General features: G+C 32.6%; 1 protein-coding gene and 1 long non-coding RNA gene across 15 annotated transcripts in view; one reads left to right on the forward strand and one right to left on the reverse strand.

Moving 5' to 3' along the window:
• Hers (Histone gene-specific Epigenetic Repressor in late S phase) overlaps positions 1-20,366 on the reverse strand; it is a 386,163-nt gene that overhangs the window by 126,040 nt on the left and 239,757 nt on the right. Inside the window, exons 1-2 of one of the 14 annotated variants that reach the window (XM_088205899.1) lie at positions 2,241-2,556; positions 1,974-2,163 (exon numbers count right to left, since the gene is read on the reverse strand). The exons of 12 other annotated variants lie outside the window; for them this stretch is intronic. In XM_088205899.1, coding sequence (XP_088062025.1) covers positions 1,974-2,163 — 190 coding nt within the window. In that variant the 5' untranslated portion in view covers positions 2,241-2,556. Of the gene's footprint in view, positions 1-1,973; positions 2,557-20,366 lie in introns of those variants that run through there. One more of the 14 variants, XM_088205898.1, reaches the window with a different exon arrangement.
• Positions 15,480-19,322, forward strand: LOC148238142 (uncharacterized). Its single transcript, XR_015812717.1, has 2 exons — positions 15,480-16,971; positions 17,061-19,322. It is a non-coding gene; the product is annotated as an uncharacterized LOC148238142 (long non-coding RNA).

Here is a 20,366-nt window from a genome sequence, read left to right on the forward strand (position 1 = left end):
ACAAATTTAATGTAACACATCTAAATCAAATTTTGACTAATATGAGAGTGCAAAAAACAATTATTCCTTCTCAGAAGTCAAAAATCCACGTCAAAAGCAATAAAACCGTCGTCGTCGCAGTGGGAACGCTCGTTCTAGAGCGTTAAATTTGTAATATTATTTTTTAAATTTCATTTTAGTAAATACTGATAATGAATGATAGCTATCATATTTTAAAACATATTATCCAAGTGCAGACAAACTATGGAGCAATATGCGAGATGCGACGTCTGTCTGTACTTATTCAAAATGAGTTGGCTTAGATTGTATTTTGGACTTTGACAAATATTTTTATATTTAAATTAATTAATGAACATTTAATTATATTTAAATTGTTTACTTCTAATAATTATTAAATAAATATATTTAATAATCAATAAATGTAACTTAATTATTGAATATATCACAATTCTAAAAAATATTTTTCATAACTAATTTCATTAAAATTATTTACTGACATAATGAAAGTTCTGTTTTAAAACTATAGTTTTAAAACTTTCATTATGTTTGGGTTTGAAAAACTATAGATCTATAACAGGGCACATAATAATAAATATATGACAATTGATTCGTCAACATCAACTTCGCGATTCAGAATTTAATGCTCTCAAAATATATTGTCTAACTATTGAGTTGAATTAAAAACAGTAATTTAATTTATTTAAAGAAAATATGTACGTAAATGTAAAAACAAAACTTTTCAGATTGAGAACTATGTCTAGGTTTTAAGCAACTGGTACAGACTGGACAAAAAATTGTTTCCAAAAATCCATCGATGGATTAACATATTTTACGGCGAATTTTAGTAGTTTAACAATTCCAGGTAAAATGTATAGGAATTAGTTAATCTTTTTACCGTAATATACTGATAAAAAATACTGGAAATTTTATCATCGTGGCTTTAAAAATAGAAAATATATTAGGCGTGACATAGATGCCTTGGGACTAATGCTAAAACCATTTTGGGCATGACATACATGCCTTTGGACTTCTAAATGGTAAACTATTTTTAAAAAAGCGATTCTAACTGGTGTTCCGCGGAAAAAATGAGTTTCTCTACAAGGTGATTGGGTTGTTTCAAAACCACCCCCTACCTAGATATATTTTAGACAATTTATGTGTTAACAGTATATTTTATAAGTTAAGCTATCGTATGCACATTACTATACATACATATGGTACATGAGAAATCTTGCGACCCTTACAATTTTAAAGACTTTTAATCTTATTGGCTTTTATTCGATATAACTACAATATTACTCTATGCAAATTTACAAACCAACAGCAACCGAATAAATGTATCGACAGTTTTATAAAGAGCCGCGGAATATTTACAGACATGCTTTGGTTTCTCGAAATATTATTTTATCTTTCAAATGCATTCAGATGAAGCAGCAAAAACTATTCATGAATAAAACAGATACGAGTGTCAATATATATATATGATTCTCTTTGCTGTTTCATACTGCCACATATAAAGTCTTGCCACATAAAAAAATTCCATTAGCAAATTGCTTATTTAGCCGATATTTTTATACAATTGAATGACGTTTATGTTTGCATTTGAGGCAATAATATAAATATTTTTTCCATGAAAGATAAATTACAAATTTATTACGAAAATAAAAATAGACCTTGGTCGATCTTTTAAATAAAATAGTAACAATTTCAATTTTAACGAAAAACTAGATCTTAAATAATTTGATCAGTTGAAAAAAAGTAGTTGTTTGCTGTTTTTTGCTCTATACTGCGACACAAAAACAAAATATAAGGACTTCCGTTATTACAATATAGTCGCACACAACCAATCATAAACGAGCGTTAAAATGATCTTAGTTAGGTTAGGTCGCAAAATTGATATGTGAAAATATAGTTTTTAAAGAACGTTTGTTCTGTAGTTTTGTGTACAAAGTCAGCTGATCATTCGATCGTACCTAGCTTGAAGAAATACGCAGAGAGCAACAGAGCGTCGTTGGTCATCCAGAGCTCAGGGGGCGGAGGCGGCGGCGGATGGGCTTGCGAAGCCCTCGGCCTCGCCCCCATCAGCCCTTCGATGCTGAAGTCTGCGTGAGTGCACCTCCTTTGCGCGTAGTACTGGCACAGCCTGCAGTCTTCCTCCTTCATCTTCATTTGACAATATTCATATAAAAAATAGAACACCGCACTCCTCACTCTACGATATATTTCTATGTAACACTAACACTAATCAATCACAGCTCGATTTATCACAGCGTATAGGTTCGCGTCGGATCATCGGATCGTCAGATCGTCGGGCGGTCAGAGGAGTCTCCGTTTCCTCTCGTGGAGGCGGAAGGCGCCCGGGGATCCCTCGGCGCTTGCGAGGGCGGAGGCGCGACCCGAGGGGGGCGGAGGCGTTTCTGGGACGGCGAGCCTGCTCCGCCTCGCGAGGGGTATGTGCATTTTCACTCCAAACGGACTCGCGCGAAACGCGAACCACGTAGCGCGCACGACGAGCCACAAAACGCGTGCACTCCGACCGGCGGTCGCGGCCGAACTGCTGTTTGAGCGGCGGATGCAGCGCCTCCCCAACGGTGGGACGCGAGCGGCGACGGCGACGGCGACGACGAACGGACGAGAAGCTTCTCGGCAGCGCATTTGTGAGCGGGACGCGGGTTAATTCGGAGTGGACGTATACCTATGAGGCTTCGAACATACGGTAGCCGATTTATACATTGCGATGGAGGGTTTTTGCTCACAATAAACGGAATGAGTCGCAGATCGTGATAGAAATTTTTATAGCAAAGATACTGTGTATTATATCATTGTCTGCGTTGTTTTTATTATAAAATTAAACCCCCCTCCCTTGAATTTGACAAGAAATATTAAGAATAATTAATAATGAAAGCAATATATAAAAAAAGCTAAAATGACATTTCTGATTCTGAAAATCTAAAAAATAATCTAAATAAAATAGTCTCGAATTTATCCCGAAAATATTTTTTCAAGTAAAACATTTCAGTAAAATCACATATTCACCGATAGATATACATTTTTACCAGTGAAAACATAATTTATCTGGCAAGTGCTAATAAAATTATATGATTTCAACTAATCCATATGTAGTAATTATATACATTTACATACATATTATTTATTTACATGCGACATATCAATGTTACAGTGAATGTGTATTTTTCAGTGAAGATACGTATATACATAGTTTACATGTATGATTAATAGTTTGGAATGGTTAAATGTTCAAGGAATATTGAAGATGAATGTTTTAGTATTTATATTAAAGTATCATAATAAGTATTTAATAAGAAATATTACAGTACATGGATGGATGTACTAGAAATAGAGGCCAGGGGAATATTGTACGGAGGTGTGAATTCGTGTCATATTCCTAGGAGAATCCGCAAAAATTAAAATGTAACGGGTTTCCTCAATGGAATAAAGAAACACCTTCGTGCATTAAGAAATAAATGTTATGTTTATATTATATATTATATTATATGTATGTTTAATTAAAATTTGTTTAGTGTAAAAATAAGCTATATTAGCTAAATAAACGAAAATATAATTAAACCAATACTGCTCTAAAATGTCTATAAAACTCAATTTGACAGTTGCGAAACGTCCATTTGCAGTCAAACCCAAACCTGACCTACACGAATTAACCAAAACCTACAAGTCCGAATGAAAGTTCTAAAACTAAATATATAATAGTTTTATAACTTTTATTAGGACATGTCCAAAATGCAAACTAAATCAACTCTTCTCGTAGGAGAAAATAAATGGAAAAAGAAGTACAAACAGACGTCTAATTTCGCATATTGTTTGCACTTAAATATTACACTATGTTTTAAAAATATGATAGCTATTATTACCGATATATAAGAGTGTTAGGCAAAGTATATTAAAACTGAATTTTAGTCAGTAGGAGGACACAAAAACAATTATCACTTCTCAGAAGTCAAAAATTCACGTCAAAAGTAATAAAATCGTGTCGGCGCCGTTGCAGTGGGAACGCTCGGTAACGAGTGTTCCCACTGCAACGGCGCCGACACAATTTTATTGCTTTTGACGTGGATTTTTGACTTCTGAGAAGGGATAATTGTTTTTTGCGCTCTCCTATTGGTCAAAATTCGGTTTAGATTAAATTTGTATTATTATATTTTAAATTTCATATGAATATTCAATAAATTATTAAAATATTCATATAATTGAAAATCAAGTGAATAATCCAAATATTCAATTTAGAACTCTAGCTGTGACGTGTAATTTTTACTTCTGATAAGGGATAATTGTTTTTTGCGCTCTATTGGTTAAAATTCGGTTTAGATATGCTTCATTCAATTCTCACATAAAGTAGTAATATTGTTATAAAACGCCTTTTACTGACCGACAAATGTTTGAGGTTGTTGAAATGAAACATTTGCTAAGCGATATTTTTTGAGCGTTAATCGGTCATTTTATTCACTACCTGCTCTGAATGAAGCTGGCAATTTAGCAGATTCAAATCACTATTTGTATCACAAATCAAAATTGCAGCGCAGCGAGTGTAAACTATTTAAAAATATATTGAATTTTTAACAAAAACATATTTTTTTAGAATTTTCTAGTAATAATTTCCCTAACTTATATTATTTGTGCAGTAGTGTGATATGACATTTTAAATAAAAAAGGAGGGCATGTCCTCCTATATGGGAATCATACGTACATATGATAAAAATAATAAAAATCTGTATTTATAATTTACGGGCAATTAGTTTAGTGTTTCTTTTCGCGATTATTTCTCGAAAATCTCTCGAGAAAAATGTCCAATCAAGAATTTTCATTTCACAAAAAATGTATTATATAAAATTAAATGTGTACGAATAGCGAACGATAAACGACACTAGAAAAATTATGCGAAATAGCTTTACACAAAAGTATAAAAGTTGAAAAAAAATTTAAGCCTCATTTTAGACATGAAATTATTTTTGATAAAGTATTTACAGCTAATAAAGATCACTGTAGAATATATTAATAGAGAAAAGGATACATTATTGAGAGCTTAAGGTTATAACAATTGGAAAATAAGCTCAAAATTTAATAATCAAATAAAACAGACATTAATGCCATTAATATAATATTTCCAAAATCCAGAATCTTTCACCAAGCAAAAAAATAATGATTTCTTCAGTTATTCTTTAAAAGCAGAATAATGTAAAACAGAGATAAAAATTATACGCCGATTATTTAATGGCTCGATGAGTTCTAAGGGCCCTCGCGACTTCATTGAATCATTAGAATCCATTGAAGAAATTGAAAATTTATTATTGGCTCAAAAATTAAAGAAAAAATATTCTTTCAGCCTTGCAGAGAGAAGTGTAAGAAAATTAACGTTTTACGGATTAATGGAGACAGAATTCAAAATATTTAAATCAACGGGCAAGAGAACAAATAATTTATAGTGCTTATTTAAAGCATTGTTGTCAATTAAACCAACATCCATTCAAAACGAGAAGAATTTTTCCATAGCCGAAAACATGTTAGTATCTACTTTAGATGGCATGTTTTTGAAAGGGTTATTTTAAAAATAATATATCTAATATTAATTAATAACAAATAATGCATGTTTTACCATTCTTTTAGTTGTATTATAATACATACTATGATACTAATATTTATATGCTTTAATTGAAAAAATAACGAAATACGAACTGAATACTTGAGAAATCTGAGAAATTGCGGATTTACATTTTTCGAGAAAAAAAATCAGAATGCTTAAGTATGTTCTTCTTCTGAGAGTTTAAATTTTTCAGAACGAAATTTATGATTTTTTTTTGCTGCAATTATTGCTTTCCGCTTCATTTGGGACTCGTTCAGAATATAGTGATGATTTTTAAAATTTAAAAAAAAATGTGTACACTAAAACTTGATTATGTTTTTAGTTCATCTGAATCGATTAATTAATTAAGCGAATAAACAATAGCTGGAATGATTTTAATGTAAGTTAGGGTCTATACTGGAATTTAAAGCGGCCGCACATATTATTTTTTGTGTACATAATGGCAATGGGCCGTAAGACAATTTTTTTTAGTGGGGAGCACTGAGCTATTGATATCTAATTATGTTTGAGTTTGTATACGCATAGCTCGCAATAAACATGTTTATTTGCTTACTTTATCTATTCAACTTGAAGCATTGGCCAATTAGTCTACGTTGTTAATACTAAATAATTGCTTTAAGAACAGATTATTTATAGATTGTGTTTATATAACGGCGACCAAATTTTCGTCGAGACGATGAAAGACAAAGCACGAATTTGGTCACGCGGTATGTACTGTTTCATTCTAAGAAAAACGGTATAAAAATAACTTATAAATAAATCAAGACGAATTAGTAATACAATGTGAACTTTTGAATCTAATAAGATGTTATAGGTCGCGGCCTTTTAACCAAATCTGGGTGGAATTTTAACTCTCGTGCATTTTATATGTTTGACACCAAAGATTGATAAGCACAGAACACACGCACAACCAGCTCATCCAGCCGGCGTCCGGCGCAGCGACAGATGGTGTTCGAGCTTCTTGCATTCGACTCACACTCGACAGCGCCACGTCGCACACGCACACATATAAAAGCTCATGCGAGTGGGCGACGGGAGCTTTCGCTTGAAGCGCGACTCGATTTGTCGCGGGTCACCAGATCAGTAAAATCATACAGATATGGGTAATAACAAATGAAGAGTGGGTGGTGAAGCGATGACGATAATTCGATCGATGGGGTGTTAATGTGTGATGTTCAACAGGACGGAAGAGCTTTCTAGCGTATCGATATGTGCTCGAATGGTTCGTGTTAACGAAGATGCTGAATCTCCCGAACCGTGAGTTAAGAGTCCAATTATATCATGATAATATTAACATTTCTGGTTCTAGTAACAGATACGTTTCGAAAAGAAGTTATTATTTTTATTTTCATGCACGACCGCGTCATAAAATTTTTATCAAATGACCGCTAAACACTCGCAACAACTGTGAACAAACATGACAGTGTGAAGTGCATAATGACCTTTCATAATTGCAGATAAGACGGAGAAATGTAGACATATTTTAATGGCGCTCGTTCGCAACAGAACTCGTCGATGCATTTTTATGTCGACCTATTTTAGTTTAATTTTGGTAAAGAAAGATCAAGCCAAGTTGTCGGTGAGATCGGTCGGACACAAAGCAGCGTTTGAATTTATATTGAACATAATAACACTGACAAACAATACAGAGAGAACACAATGGCATTGTAAATTCCGCAATCTCTTTCATCGATTGATTTATGTGAATTACATTTAAGCGAATGCGAGTAAATTGGCGTTCTTCTTCTTAAAAAAATCGTTTCTTTGCCAAATTTCTTTTTGGCTCTTGACTTCGTTGTATCCTGACCAACAATAGCCTTTCTTTTAACGTTTCCGTGAAACTTTCTGAATCGGTATACCAAATAAAGATAGGGTTTCGATCGCTATATCTAATTAAAGGTCGACAAGATTCACTAGGACCAAACAAACAAACGCGACCCGAGCTATCTTGGCACAAAGATCATATCTGCGGAAGCAACAGGTGCGATTCAGCACACAGCTCAGAACAAATGAAAGCTGAGAACGACTCTGAGACAATGTCACAGTCTGCGGTGATAGCTCGTAACGTAGACCGAAGCCCTTATTTACTTATCTAAAATAGATACACGCGAAATAGTTGTTATCAATTTGATGAAATTGACAAGATGGCTCGATTTGGTTAGTAGATTATGCGCGTTAATATTTTTATCGCTGTTATCTAGGCTTAATATATTAATAAATTTTATATAATGTACATAATACGTTTATCTCAATAATATAAATAATTTTATAAACATTCTAATTATATATATATCATACTATACAATATTTTCTTGTTTACAATTTGATAAAAAAAATAAGCAAATTTATATAATTTAACGTAAAAAATTCAAAAAACCTTTTACGATTTAACCAAAATAAAAATAAAAATATAGAAGAAAAAAATTCACTATAGAGATTTTTTTATTATTTTATTAGATAATTTTTTTGTATAAGACACATCCCTTGCAAATTATTAAATTTTGAAAGCAATAAAACATGCCATGTAGGCAGTGGCGTAGCTATGAGGGGGGCGGACCGCCCCGGGCGGCACTTGCTTGGGGGCGGCATATTTTATAAATTGTACATTAAAAATATTGTAAAATTAATTACTTAATTGTAAATTATTTTAATTAATTCTTTGACAGATCATGGTAAAAATACATCATTATTTATAATTCTAAGATTTTGTGTTTTTTTTTTACTGTTTTATACTATTTGATATACTGCATTTTATTGTATTATTTAAAATTAACTATAATGATAATTTGACAATTCGTTATTTTATTACATTTTTTATTGTATTATAAAGCACATTGTTTAAATAAGAAAACAAATATTACATACAAAAATAAATAATTTGCATATATAATATAATAGTATGTAGCGTAATTGGTAACTGAGGCAAAAGAGACCGTCTGTTCTGGATTTTTTAGGTTATAGATTTTTAGGAAGGTCAGATTTTCTTTTAAAAAATGTATGGGGGGGGGGGGTCGGCAATTTTAAGGATCGCTCCGGGCAGCAACCCTAACAGCGCCACTGCATGTAGGCGCTTTATTATGGTTTGATACAAATTAAATATCACCATATTTATCCGAACATCGTAAGTGCTAAAATATACTACGATTTTTTTGATTCCAAGTTTTCATTTGATAAATTTGTAGTCAACTTGTAAAAGTATAGAGAACAAAAACTGCATAAAACACAGCTAGGGGATAAGAAGAAAATACGCAATTGAAAGCCTAGCAGAAGGCGCATTTTCAACACCCCAACAGAGTTTTATCTCAATCTCCGGCGGACGATTAACCTTCGTTAACTTTTCAGCCAGACGACGCCCAAGATGGGAATTCTTAGCTTTTTAACCCCAACTCTCATATTTTTATCCCACCGTCATAATCTGTAAATATACATACGAGTAGGGAGCAATTACGCAGTCGACAAACACTAAAATGGGGTGGGCGATGGTTGGATTTTTACTTCGCCAAAAAGAGGGACCGAGGCAAAAGAGTGAGTGAGAAAGAGGGCGAAGAATGCGGGTTGAGTAAGTACGTTTACATATACGCTCCTTTCTCCGTTTACCGCCTTTTCCCGACGTTTACGAGCACTCGCGATTTCTACTTACGGATATTGTGGATGTAGTAGATATAATGTTTTATATACCTACAACGTTAGAACTGCTGGAGTCGATCGAAATAAATATTCGAAGGTAGATTTTTATTATATTGCTCGCATTGAGTGTTACGTCACACGGTTTTATGTTTCGGATATGGGGTGCGCATTTTTATTAATTTTATTTCGTATTTATACAAAATAATTTATGTTAAAAACAAACATACTGTAGAGGATATCGGTTAGTCATGATAGCAATTATTTTCTAAGAAGTGTTTATTTATGAGCACCCAGAATCAATATAAACCTTTCTATTATTTAAGCAGTAATATTTAAAGACCTATCTGACGTCATGCACCTTTTCTTTCATCAATATACAAAATATACCTGCGATTTTTTGTATGATATAATTGTGGCAGACGTGACCGAAGTGGTGTAGAGCTTCGGGGGTAGTCTGTTTTTAAAATAGGGCTCAAATTAAGGATGCGATAGGGCGGAAGAGAGCCCCACCGGAAGACCCGCGTTCCCGGAACCGATTCGGCTTCGCTAATAGAATAAAGTTTTTTTATAAAGAACTTAATTCTTAACTAAACTACTTACTAATTTATTCTAATTGAAACAAGCGGGGGCGAGTCGTTAGATGACGCGGCTAAAATTTTTAGTTACGAACGTTAGTATAACATAATATAAATCCACTAGGCCAGGGGTCTCTAAACTTTTTGATCCAAGAGCCACACTGGCAGGGTAGGATCTGTCTTAAAATATCAAAATTTTCAGAGAACATCAATAATTTAACAGAACAACTTGCAATAGAGGAAAATTATGTTAGTCACCACCGGTGCGGCTAATTAGAGGCCTAGTTGATAATTTGAAGACTGTACAAAGCCGCATTGAACCATACAATAGTAATTTTGTCGCAGTTTTTCAAGCCCTAGAAGAAAATTAAATTATGTTTGAATACAAAAATATAGATTAGTGAACGCATTAAATCTGTAAATACAGACTTGTCCTTTTTGATGTTATACACGAAAAAGTGATAAAAATTCACTGCCTTTGCAAAAAAATATGTATATAAGCAAGTTGTTACATTTTAATGAACATAAAAACTAAGCTCTGGAAGCGACTAAACCTCAAGTTGCTTTGATATCAGAAATTTTAAATGTTGTCGTGTAAAAAATAAAATAATATAATTTCTAAGAAAAAATTGAGCATTACAGTAAACCATATTCATATGCACATATGATAATGTGGCGACCACACAAATAGGTTCGGTACGGACGCAATCAATCACCACATCGCAAACCCTTTCCGAAGAATTCGAAAACCTGAACAAGCAAAAAACTTGCTTTCGAAAATGCAACATCCGATTTCTCGAGTTCCAAGAAGCGTCTGCAGCGATTGGCTAGGAGATCGATGCACAATCGCGATTGTCCAGCCAGCGTGCTTGAAGCAGACGATCGGAGTCATCATACGAGACGGTCCGAGATACGAGACGGCTGAGGCACCAGACAAGAGACGGCCGGAGACAGCAGAGAGCCAGCGACGCAGTCGATCTACCAGCAGCCTTCCGGAGGAACCAGCTACGCGCCCTCACCGACAGACCTGAAGATCACACCTGACACTCGCAGCACGCAGCCACAAGAACCCTCAGAATAATCTACCGACATCACCACCTGCGCCACCTTCACCTTCATCGCAAGAAACGTCACGCCGTAATCGTCCATTTGTCACATGTAAATATCACTATATAAAAATTGGCCGCAAACCTGAAAAAAAAACCTCATCTGTGATATTAAAAGGTATTCTTTATAAAAAAAAAACAGGTTACCATGGCATATTTCTTCAAATAAAATTGATTATTGAGGATCGATATTGTAAAAGTTTTGAATTCGGTGCCCCTTATTATCTTATCCATTTAATATACAGAATTTAAATAATTATTATAAGATAATATTAAGTATGTATGTAGAGGTCACACACGTTGTATGATAATATACCTAGCGTTGTAATAATGTTATCATAGAGTTGTGAAAAATGACGTCCTGCATATTGCATCATATTTTAAAAAAATAGTTAGCATGTGTACATAATTGTGATATATAATATCTAAGACGCAATTTTATTGCATGGTCATTATCAGAAAACAATCAGGACTAGGATTCTTAACTATTCGAATATTAAATAAAAATGGATTCATTTGTTATTTTTCCTGTTTTTACTAATATTAATTTAGTGAAAAAAATAGTTGAATGTAAAATATTATTTAAATAAAAAAAGAATTATTGGTTAATATTATTAGGATTTTTAAAATAACCAGAATTAAGCGATCAATTGCGATTAAATTAATTCGGCAAAATTGATGGAATATAAATTTATCGAACTTAATAGTTTGGATAAATAAAGATCGGATTCGTATCGACGTTTGTTTTGTGCCAATTTGTATATAGATTTAATAACTAGAAATAAATTATTAAGCTGATTAAAATAAAATATTTGTGTCTTGAAACAACAAATACAAAAAAACTTCACACAAATTTGCGACGCACATGTTTTTGAGATAAACGTTATACTATATAAAGGAAAAACCTTTCCATAATTTTGTTTCGTTTAACGAACGATTTCTGCGAATTTCGGTCATAGTAGATACGACCGATAAATATTATATTTATAAATGTTTTTCGAATGCATGAAAGTATTTTTTTGTTAAGAATTTTGAAACAAAATAAAGGCGCATTAAAGATCATGGATTTTGTAAAAAGGACTACTTGTATAAATTGTTTCAAATTTCACTCGAAAGTATAAACGAATATTTTACGAATATTTGCTCAATTATTATAGTTGAATAATTCGAGTAATCGAATATTCATCTATTTAGTGTCACTTTATTAAATTCAAATAAACTTGAGAAGAGTAAGTGAAAGTTTCAATTAGAAGGTCGCAACTTTTCTTGAAACCTTCTACGGAAACTTGAACCTTAAGGCTGAGAAAAGTAGTTTAAACTCAGCCCCTCAAGAAACATATACATATATCAGATCCTCTTCAAAATCTGGTGTAAAGTTGTACTAGTAATACAATATTTTATTAACTCCAAATATATCTAAACATCTATTTATACGGAGCCTAAAAAATTGCACAATTTTTTTTGAGCACTATCAATTACATAATATAATCTTTAATGTCAGATCTATAGTTATATAAGTTAAATCAAATAGTTATAAATCATTAAGTTCGAATACTAAAGCAATATACGCTATATTATTTATTTACATGTTGGCGATGGCCAATCCTTACTGTCATCGATGAGTTGGAACAACATCAATTTTGAAGGTTCTGAAGAGATTGCAGATGGATTTGCTAGGTATTTTCAAACCGTATACCATAATGATGGGTCACATTTAGAGTTTAATTCTAATTACGATGAGACTCATCGTTCATGGTCATCTTTGTTATCAATCAAAACCTTTAGTTTGGTTGATATGGAATATGGATTTAGCAGACTAAAGTCCATTTTTACCTCGGGACCAGATTTTATTCCAGACTACATTCTGAAAGGATGCAAGTCTGGTATTTTACAGCCTCTAAAATTTATATTTAATTTAATTTTGAGATCCTCTTGTTTTCCAGAATTGTGGAAATGTTCAAAAGTCACTCCGATTCATAAAAAGGGTCCCAAATCTCAGATTGACAATTACAGGCCAATAGCTTTGATCTCATCACCTGCAAAATTATTTGAAATTGTTTTGCATAAATACATTTTTAATCATTGCAGGTGTGTGCTTCTCGACCAACAACATGGTTTCCGTAAATCTCGATCCACTGTCACTAATCTAATGGTTTTGTCTAACTATGTTTCAAAATCATTGGACTCTGGTGTACAAGTGGACGTCGTATACACAGATTTTGAAAAAGCATTTGATAAAGTTAACCATGCTTTACTTGTAAAAAAGTTATCTAATTTTGGGTTTTCTGAAGATCTGATAAATCTATTCTCAAACTACTTGACCAATAGATATCAATTAGTCAAGTATAATAACTCTTTTTCAGAACGATATAAGACCCCTATTGGAGTACCTCAAGGATCCAATTTGGGTCCATTGTTGTTTTTATTGTTCATTAATGACATAGAAACAGCAATAGAGCATTCAGATTTTTTATTATATGCAGATGACTTGAAAATTTACAAGAAAATGCATTCGATTTCTGATTCCCTCGACCTACAGGAGGATCTCAACTCTATATGGAAATGGGCTTGCTATAACCAATTGCCTTTCAGTGTAAAGAAATGTCACACAATTTCATTTTCAAGGTCGTTAACGCCGGCAAAATATTCATACCATCTAGGCGGATATTTTCTGGAAAGGTTTTCTTCAACTAAGGATTTAGGAGTGACTTTCGAAGAACGTTGGAAATTTAGCCAGCACATTGCAGAGACTCATAGCAAATCCTTAAAAATGCTCGGTTTTATCTTGAGAAATGCGCGTTACTTCAGGAATACTTTAGTATTGCGCACTCTTTATGATACTCTAGTCCGCAGCATACTAGAAACTAGCTCCATCATTTGGATCCCAGGCGTAATGAGTCAATGTAATGAATTGAAGCTGGAAAAAGTACAACGTAAATTTCTTCGATATTTATACTTGAAGGAATACGGGTATTATCCGTTCTTGTTTCCCAGTGCTTTTATTTTGGGAGCCCTGGGATACGTTTCTTTGTCGACTCGCAGAAGTGTTTATGTAATTAAACACTTCTGGAAATTGCTCAAGGGCATCGTAGACAATCCTTCAGTGCTCGAGCAGCTTCAAATGTGGGCTCCTGAAGGTGGATATAGTTCTCGGTCGCGTCCACTATTCTTGCCTGTTAAGTGTAGAACTGGAGCACTTGCCAACTCTTCTCTGGCCAAGGCCATTTATCTGCTCAATTCTGTCCATAGTAATATTGACATTTTCTCTTGCACTTATGGAGTTTTGGTTCAATTCGTATGGGACAATGCACACCTGTTGAGGTGATTTGTGTCTGTTGTTTTGTCTTGTTTATATTTGTATGTATTATGATGTATTAGTACTTTTGACTATCGTGACGCATTAGGTTTGCCTGTCAGGTCACGATGGTTATAATTTTAATAAATAAATAAATAAATAAATACCTATATGCACGTGATGAAGCTGTTGTTTTTAAACTTATCTCAGGTATATTTTAATACATTTATAAGGTCTATATTATACAAAATGTGCATTATTTTAATATAAACCATAACCCAAACTAGGTACTACAGATCAAATGTGTTTTACCCTAGTGAACAATCGATGGTTTATGGAGCGACATAGTGTTTATGTGTGCGTCATATGCGGACCTTGAAGGTTCCCCCTATCTAGAGGGCGGCATAAAGTGGGTGTTCTTACCCCGCATTTGTGTGTCATAAAAATCAATTGAACATATTAGATGGCGTGTTCCATATTCTAACGAGAGTTTTAAATGATTAATATGGACGTAGCGTTCAAAGACGCATTTTTCATATTATAGATAAGATGCGAGAAAACGGTTATATGATAGAGCAGAATATAAGATGAAAACACAAATACAAATAGAGTTCTTTCCTTAAAATATTATTATTTCTTTACATATTCAATCGACTTGAAAACTTGTAACTCGTGAGCGCTTTGGAGGAAAACGGCGCAATTTTAAAACGTCTTTTCACTAAACTACCTCAATATGAAAATTGCTTAAGTACTGTGGCGACTTTCAGTAGATAGTGAGAAACGAGTTGAGAAAATAAAAGTTTGCCGTGAGTATGAATACAAAGGTGCTATTCTTCTAAAGCGGAATAAAACTATTCCAATACTTGTTTCTTACATTAAATTTTATTACAAGTGCTACGTATTACACGCGATAATAAATGAAGACCCACCGAGAACGAAGAACGCGTTAATTGATAACCCCGCCCTTGTACAAATCGAATAACCGTAGCACGTATAAAATAACCGTAACTTTTAAATATACTATATTTATTAAGAACAGAAAGCGATAAAGGTGGAGCGGAACGACTGTATCGTGTGTGTATGTTTAAGCTCTAGGAAAATTCAAGCAGTAAATAAATTGTTTTCAATGGTGGTTACGATGTACATTGCTTCTATACGTACATATTTCAAACTATTAAATAAGTATTACATTTTGGTAAATGGAGGATTATTATAGTCGTATACAATAAAAATAGATAAATTAAATTTCTACCTAAATCTTTTATTTCATTATTTTTCGGATGTCATTATTTTTTAGATGTAGTTGTCAATTTATTGATGATACTACTTATAAATTCACATGGTTGCAATCTACATTGGGAAGAATAGATGGTGCAAGAAAAACACAACAAAAACCTCTTAAATATCCATTTTTTGGAGATGTTTTGATGAATTTTTGCGGTTAAAAATATTAAAAGGTGAAAAGACTAAAATTTTAATATATTCAAGAGATGCTGTCTGTTTTTAGTATCTATGTAACATTTAGTACAAGAATTAAGTAATATAAGAAAACCTATATTGAAATAGAAAATATTTTTTTGTAAATATTATCTAGCAAAATATACATTTTTGAGTTTATCTTAATATTTTTGTGAACAACACTATTCTTTACTACATTAAACGACTAATTTTTCAGAACGAAATATATCGTTGAAGTTGGAAATACACGTGCATGTTATATTAAGAATTGAAGTTTTTTCTTGTTACGCGTAAACAAACGATATTGCGTATCAGAGCGGACATTTAATTCCAAGGACACTTAATTAAAAACCGCAAACCTTGCTAGATAAAAAAACTCCGATAATGTGCATTAGTGCCAAATATAAAGAAATGCGATGTGAACAGATACCAAGCATCCCCAGATTAAATATTATTTTTTTGCTTTGACCAATACCTCAGTCAAGAATTTATCTAATTAGAGCCGAACTCACACTAAGCGAAACTACGCTGAATCAACCGAGATGACCTAAAGAAGACAGAGAAAAGCAACCGCTTTCCTTCGACCGTCTGATCTGTTCCAATTAAATCATACGACTTGGAGAGATTAATACATCTTTCAGAAATTAATAATTAACGATAGCTCTAATCAACACAGTCTGTTTAAATCATCAGCATATAATACAAATACCGAGTTAAAGCTTGTATGGCTTCATATAGAAGTTACTTTCCCATTTTAATAAAAATTGCACTTGAACAACAGTAGAATATTCAATCCTGTGTCATGTTCATTAATTAAACAATCTCGAAATCAGTGACACCAGCGGCAGTTGATAAACAAAGACAGGTCCCAAAACAACCATAAAGTGCATACAATGAAATGATTAAATGTTCAAGACAAAAAAAGCATTAAGTCAAATTTACGCACGAGGGTGAATATCTAAATATTACGCTATTAAGTCATAAACATCGGCAGGTCAGATGTCAATTTTTTCATACAAGCTAATTCAAAACAAACAGATTACAATGAAGAGATTATTAGATTGCGACTGTTATGAATCAGAGGAATTATTAAAAAAACTTTCGAGACTTTCTACAAGTGCCTTTGTAGATAGTCTCGAAAGTGGATGCTTAAGTGCAGGATTTGCATCGCAATTGCTCAATTTTATTGACCATTTGAAAATGTGCTCTACCTGGTAATTGGGACTTGCAGAAAAATGGGGTGAGCTCTGAATCTCTCTCTCTAAAGTGCCATGTGTATAAAATACGAACACAGTGCTCAAATGAAAACTTACACTTGTATGAAAGTCAAGACTTCAACTAAGTTGGGCTCGCAGATTATGTATAAATCCGAATTCAAGAAGAGGCTAACATATTTCAGAGCAAAGATCGAGGGCTAGGTCTTCACGTCAAACTCTGGTTCAGTTTAACTCGCTTCGGAGACGGATTGCATCTTTCGGACGCAGACAATGAAAGCGGATTTCACGTTTATCATAATTAATAACAAATACTTTATCTTCAATAAAAAAAAAACACTTCTGACTAGGGATTGCAATACCGGTATTGGAGCAAAAATTGACATTGTATTACAAAATGGAATACTGATAGTACTAAAATTTTCTTTTTTGAAATCCGTACATTTTATTTGTTGAAAACGATATATCCATGGCGTAAAACTAATAAAAACGACAATGCCCATAGTGATTGAAAGCAAAAACGTATAATAAAATGATGCTCTTTGTAAAGGATAAACCACAGTAGTTTTAACAGGGTAGGATATCAAAGTTAAATAATACAATCCTTGTAAGTTCAAGAGAGTCAAAACATCGGTCCACCGCACTTATGCAAAAAATTCCACCGGCACAAATTTTAAAAATTTAATTTACCATGTATGATACGACGTATTTACATAAAGGAATACATTTGCTTTATGTCAAGCGAATCTAAAGGTACTTAGAAGTTACCAGTAATTATGTTATGTAACAGAGAAATGACCGCGCGCTTTTTATGACAGGGATGGCTGGCGAAGTCTAAACAAATGCAGCCATTGCATACACGATTTTTTTTTACTATTTGTATATCTCCATTCAGACATATTTTTATTTGAATAGTTTACGGAAAATCCTTCACAAAACATTGGTGTTAAATATTAGCAATAAGTAAGTCTCGATAATTATATTTAAATAAAAAACGTTATTGATTTTTATTACCTCACATCATTGAGAGTATAAAAAAATGTTTTTTTTTTTAATTATTGAAAGTGTTTTAATTAAAATAATAATGTCAATACCGGTATTGATTGTTTTTCTCTCTCGGTAATATTATTGCAATCCCTACCCCTGACAAGAAGGCCAGAACACATATGTATTAAGAATAATAATAATTTTCAATTGTATGTTTTTTTTAAATTAATTGCTATTTCCTGACGCATTCGTTCACAAAAATTATTAACAACCTTAATTGACGCGTGTGTATACATAGGTGAAGCATTTGCATATTTTTCTATGGGTGTCTAATAGATATTATATTCACATCGCATACGTAATTTTATATAATCACTTTTTTTTCATATCACTGCCGGAAATCAAACAAACACGCGCCGGCCACGCCAAATATTTCAAGGTCCGTTTCACGGAGGATAACATATTAACTTCAACGGCAGCAAATTCATAAAACATAATAACATTACTTTTTAACCTATAGCTCTATAGTAGGCGCTCTGTGCCACGGCTACAAAACGTATAATTAACGACACGGTAAAGCGCGATAAAATCAGCCAGTTAGTTTGTAAAGCTTTTTTCAACGGCGATTATTGAGTTGTAAAGGGAACGTGTTTAATTTTTTGTTGTGTTTTTAATGCCCTTTTCCCTTCTTCTCCTAGAGTGATTTACGAGTCGGCGTTGAATAATTTGCGGATTTGCGTAATCGCACTTCATTCGTATTCCGATCGCGGAGCATGCGCTAAAATTCTTCTCGTCTTTCGAAACCCTTTAGTTCGACTCTGGCGAAGAATTGATATGTTTTATGGTATGGGAAATCGTGCCTAGCAGGTTTCGTTTGGTCGAACAAGAATCGTAGAATACCAATACATCGATATGCTCGTTCCCGATAGTAAAAAGTCAATCCATTTTAGTGTATGTAGTTGTTCAACAGCACACAATTCAATAAAGTGCAATAAATTAAATACATAAGAGTAAATAAAGTATCATTAAGAAACTATATTAAAAATAACTAAAAACCTGATACCGCAACATATTAACTAGCATTGAAGAATGTGAAAAATTAATTTACTATGTGTGTTTTATGGTAGAGATTTTTATGGTTCTATTATGGTAGTGTGTTTTACGATGAAGCTCAAGACAGTCCGAGAGTGGAAGGAAAACATTGAATTATTGCTCAATAAAGGTCATGTATTCTCTTGAGTATAAGTGGTGACAAAGTGGCTTGGTATGAACGTATAAAAAATATATTACATTAAGTGTTCAATAACCAATGTAACAACCGAGTATATGATTGAATATGATGTTTTTACGTATCGAATAATAAAATGAATCACGAATGTTTTATAGAACGTTAAAAGTCAGTAGTCATTACATCATAATATTGAATAATGAATGATTATATATATATAATTCCGAATAGGGTTGTTTAACCTTTCAATAAATAAGTAAACGCTGATGCATTAATTTTATAATGAAATTGGATTATTATTTAGGAGTAATATATATAATTATTATTTTTACGCTTACGATAATTGATAGCAATTAAGTAATTCGAGCGGGGAGTATCGCCTTACCTGAAACAAGAGAAAAATCAATTTAGTATAAATGCAAATACACATGAATCATACTTAAATTAAAAACTAGACATTTAAAGTTACCTGCTGGTACAAAGCGTTAGTTACTGAAGCAAGCATTTTTTTTGCTTTATAGTCAAGATATTGTTCATGGGGATAAAAGTATATTTTTGTATTTATATACAAAAACCCGAAAAAATGAGGCAGTAGTCGAGGAACAAGTGCGAATTACCCCAAGTGAGATAAGCATATGAAAACTCATTAATCATAAATCTAAAATTTTCAAGTTGTTTTGGTATAAAATCACTACTTTATAAATAAGTAAAAGCAAAGTAATCGGACACCTCCTTATTTTATTTTCGAAGCTATTTGAAAAAGTCGAAGTTACTAGCAAAGATCGACTTACATATTTATATTTATTACTTTGGCATTCACAAAAATGTATTTTTGTGACTGATTATATATATACTTCCGCACAGATAAATAATACTTCAACGCATGAAGGATTACATGCACTTTAACATATATAGTTTAGTAAAATAATAATAAGTTATTACCATAGTTTTTTTAATGTTTATGATTTTATTTGTAGAGGAAAAGTTTCTTAAAACCTCTTATAAAGCAAGAGTTATTTTTTTTAAATAAAAAGCTGCAAAGGCTTATGCATTTGAATATGAAGTGATAAAAAAACTGCTGCGGTTTCAACCTTCAAAATTTTACACATTCATTAACTTAAAAAATAACCGAAATCAGTTGAATGTATTATGTGATAAAAACATATTTCTAAAACACTTACAATTAAAATGTTTTTGAGATAATAATCAAGTGTTTTAATATTCTTTAGGTATAAAACTATTTTACAATTATATTTTGT

Source organism: Plectrocnemia conspersa, unplaced genomic scaffold, assembly GCF_051122295.1.
Source record: "Plectrocnemia conspersa isolate PC_06_02 unplaced genomic scaffold, ASM5112229v1 ptg000002l, whole genome shotgun sequence".
Taxonomy (NCBI): Eukaryota; Metazoa; Arthropoda; class Insecta; order Trichoptera; family Polycentropodidae; genus Plectrocnemia; species Plectrocnemia conspersa.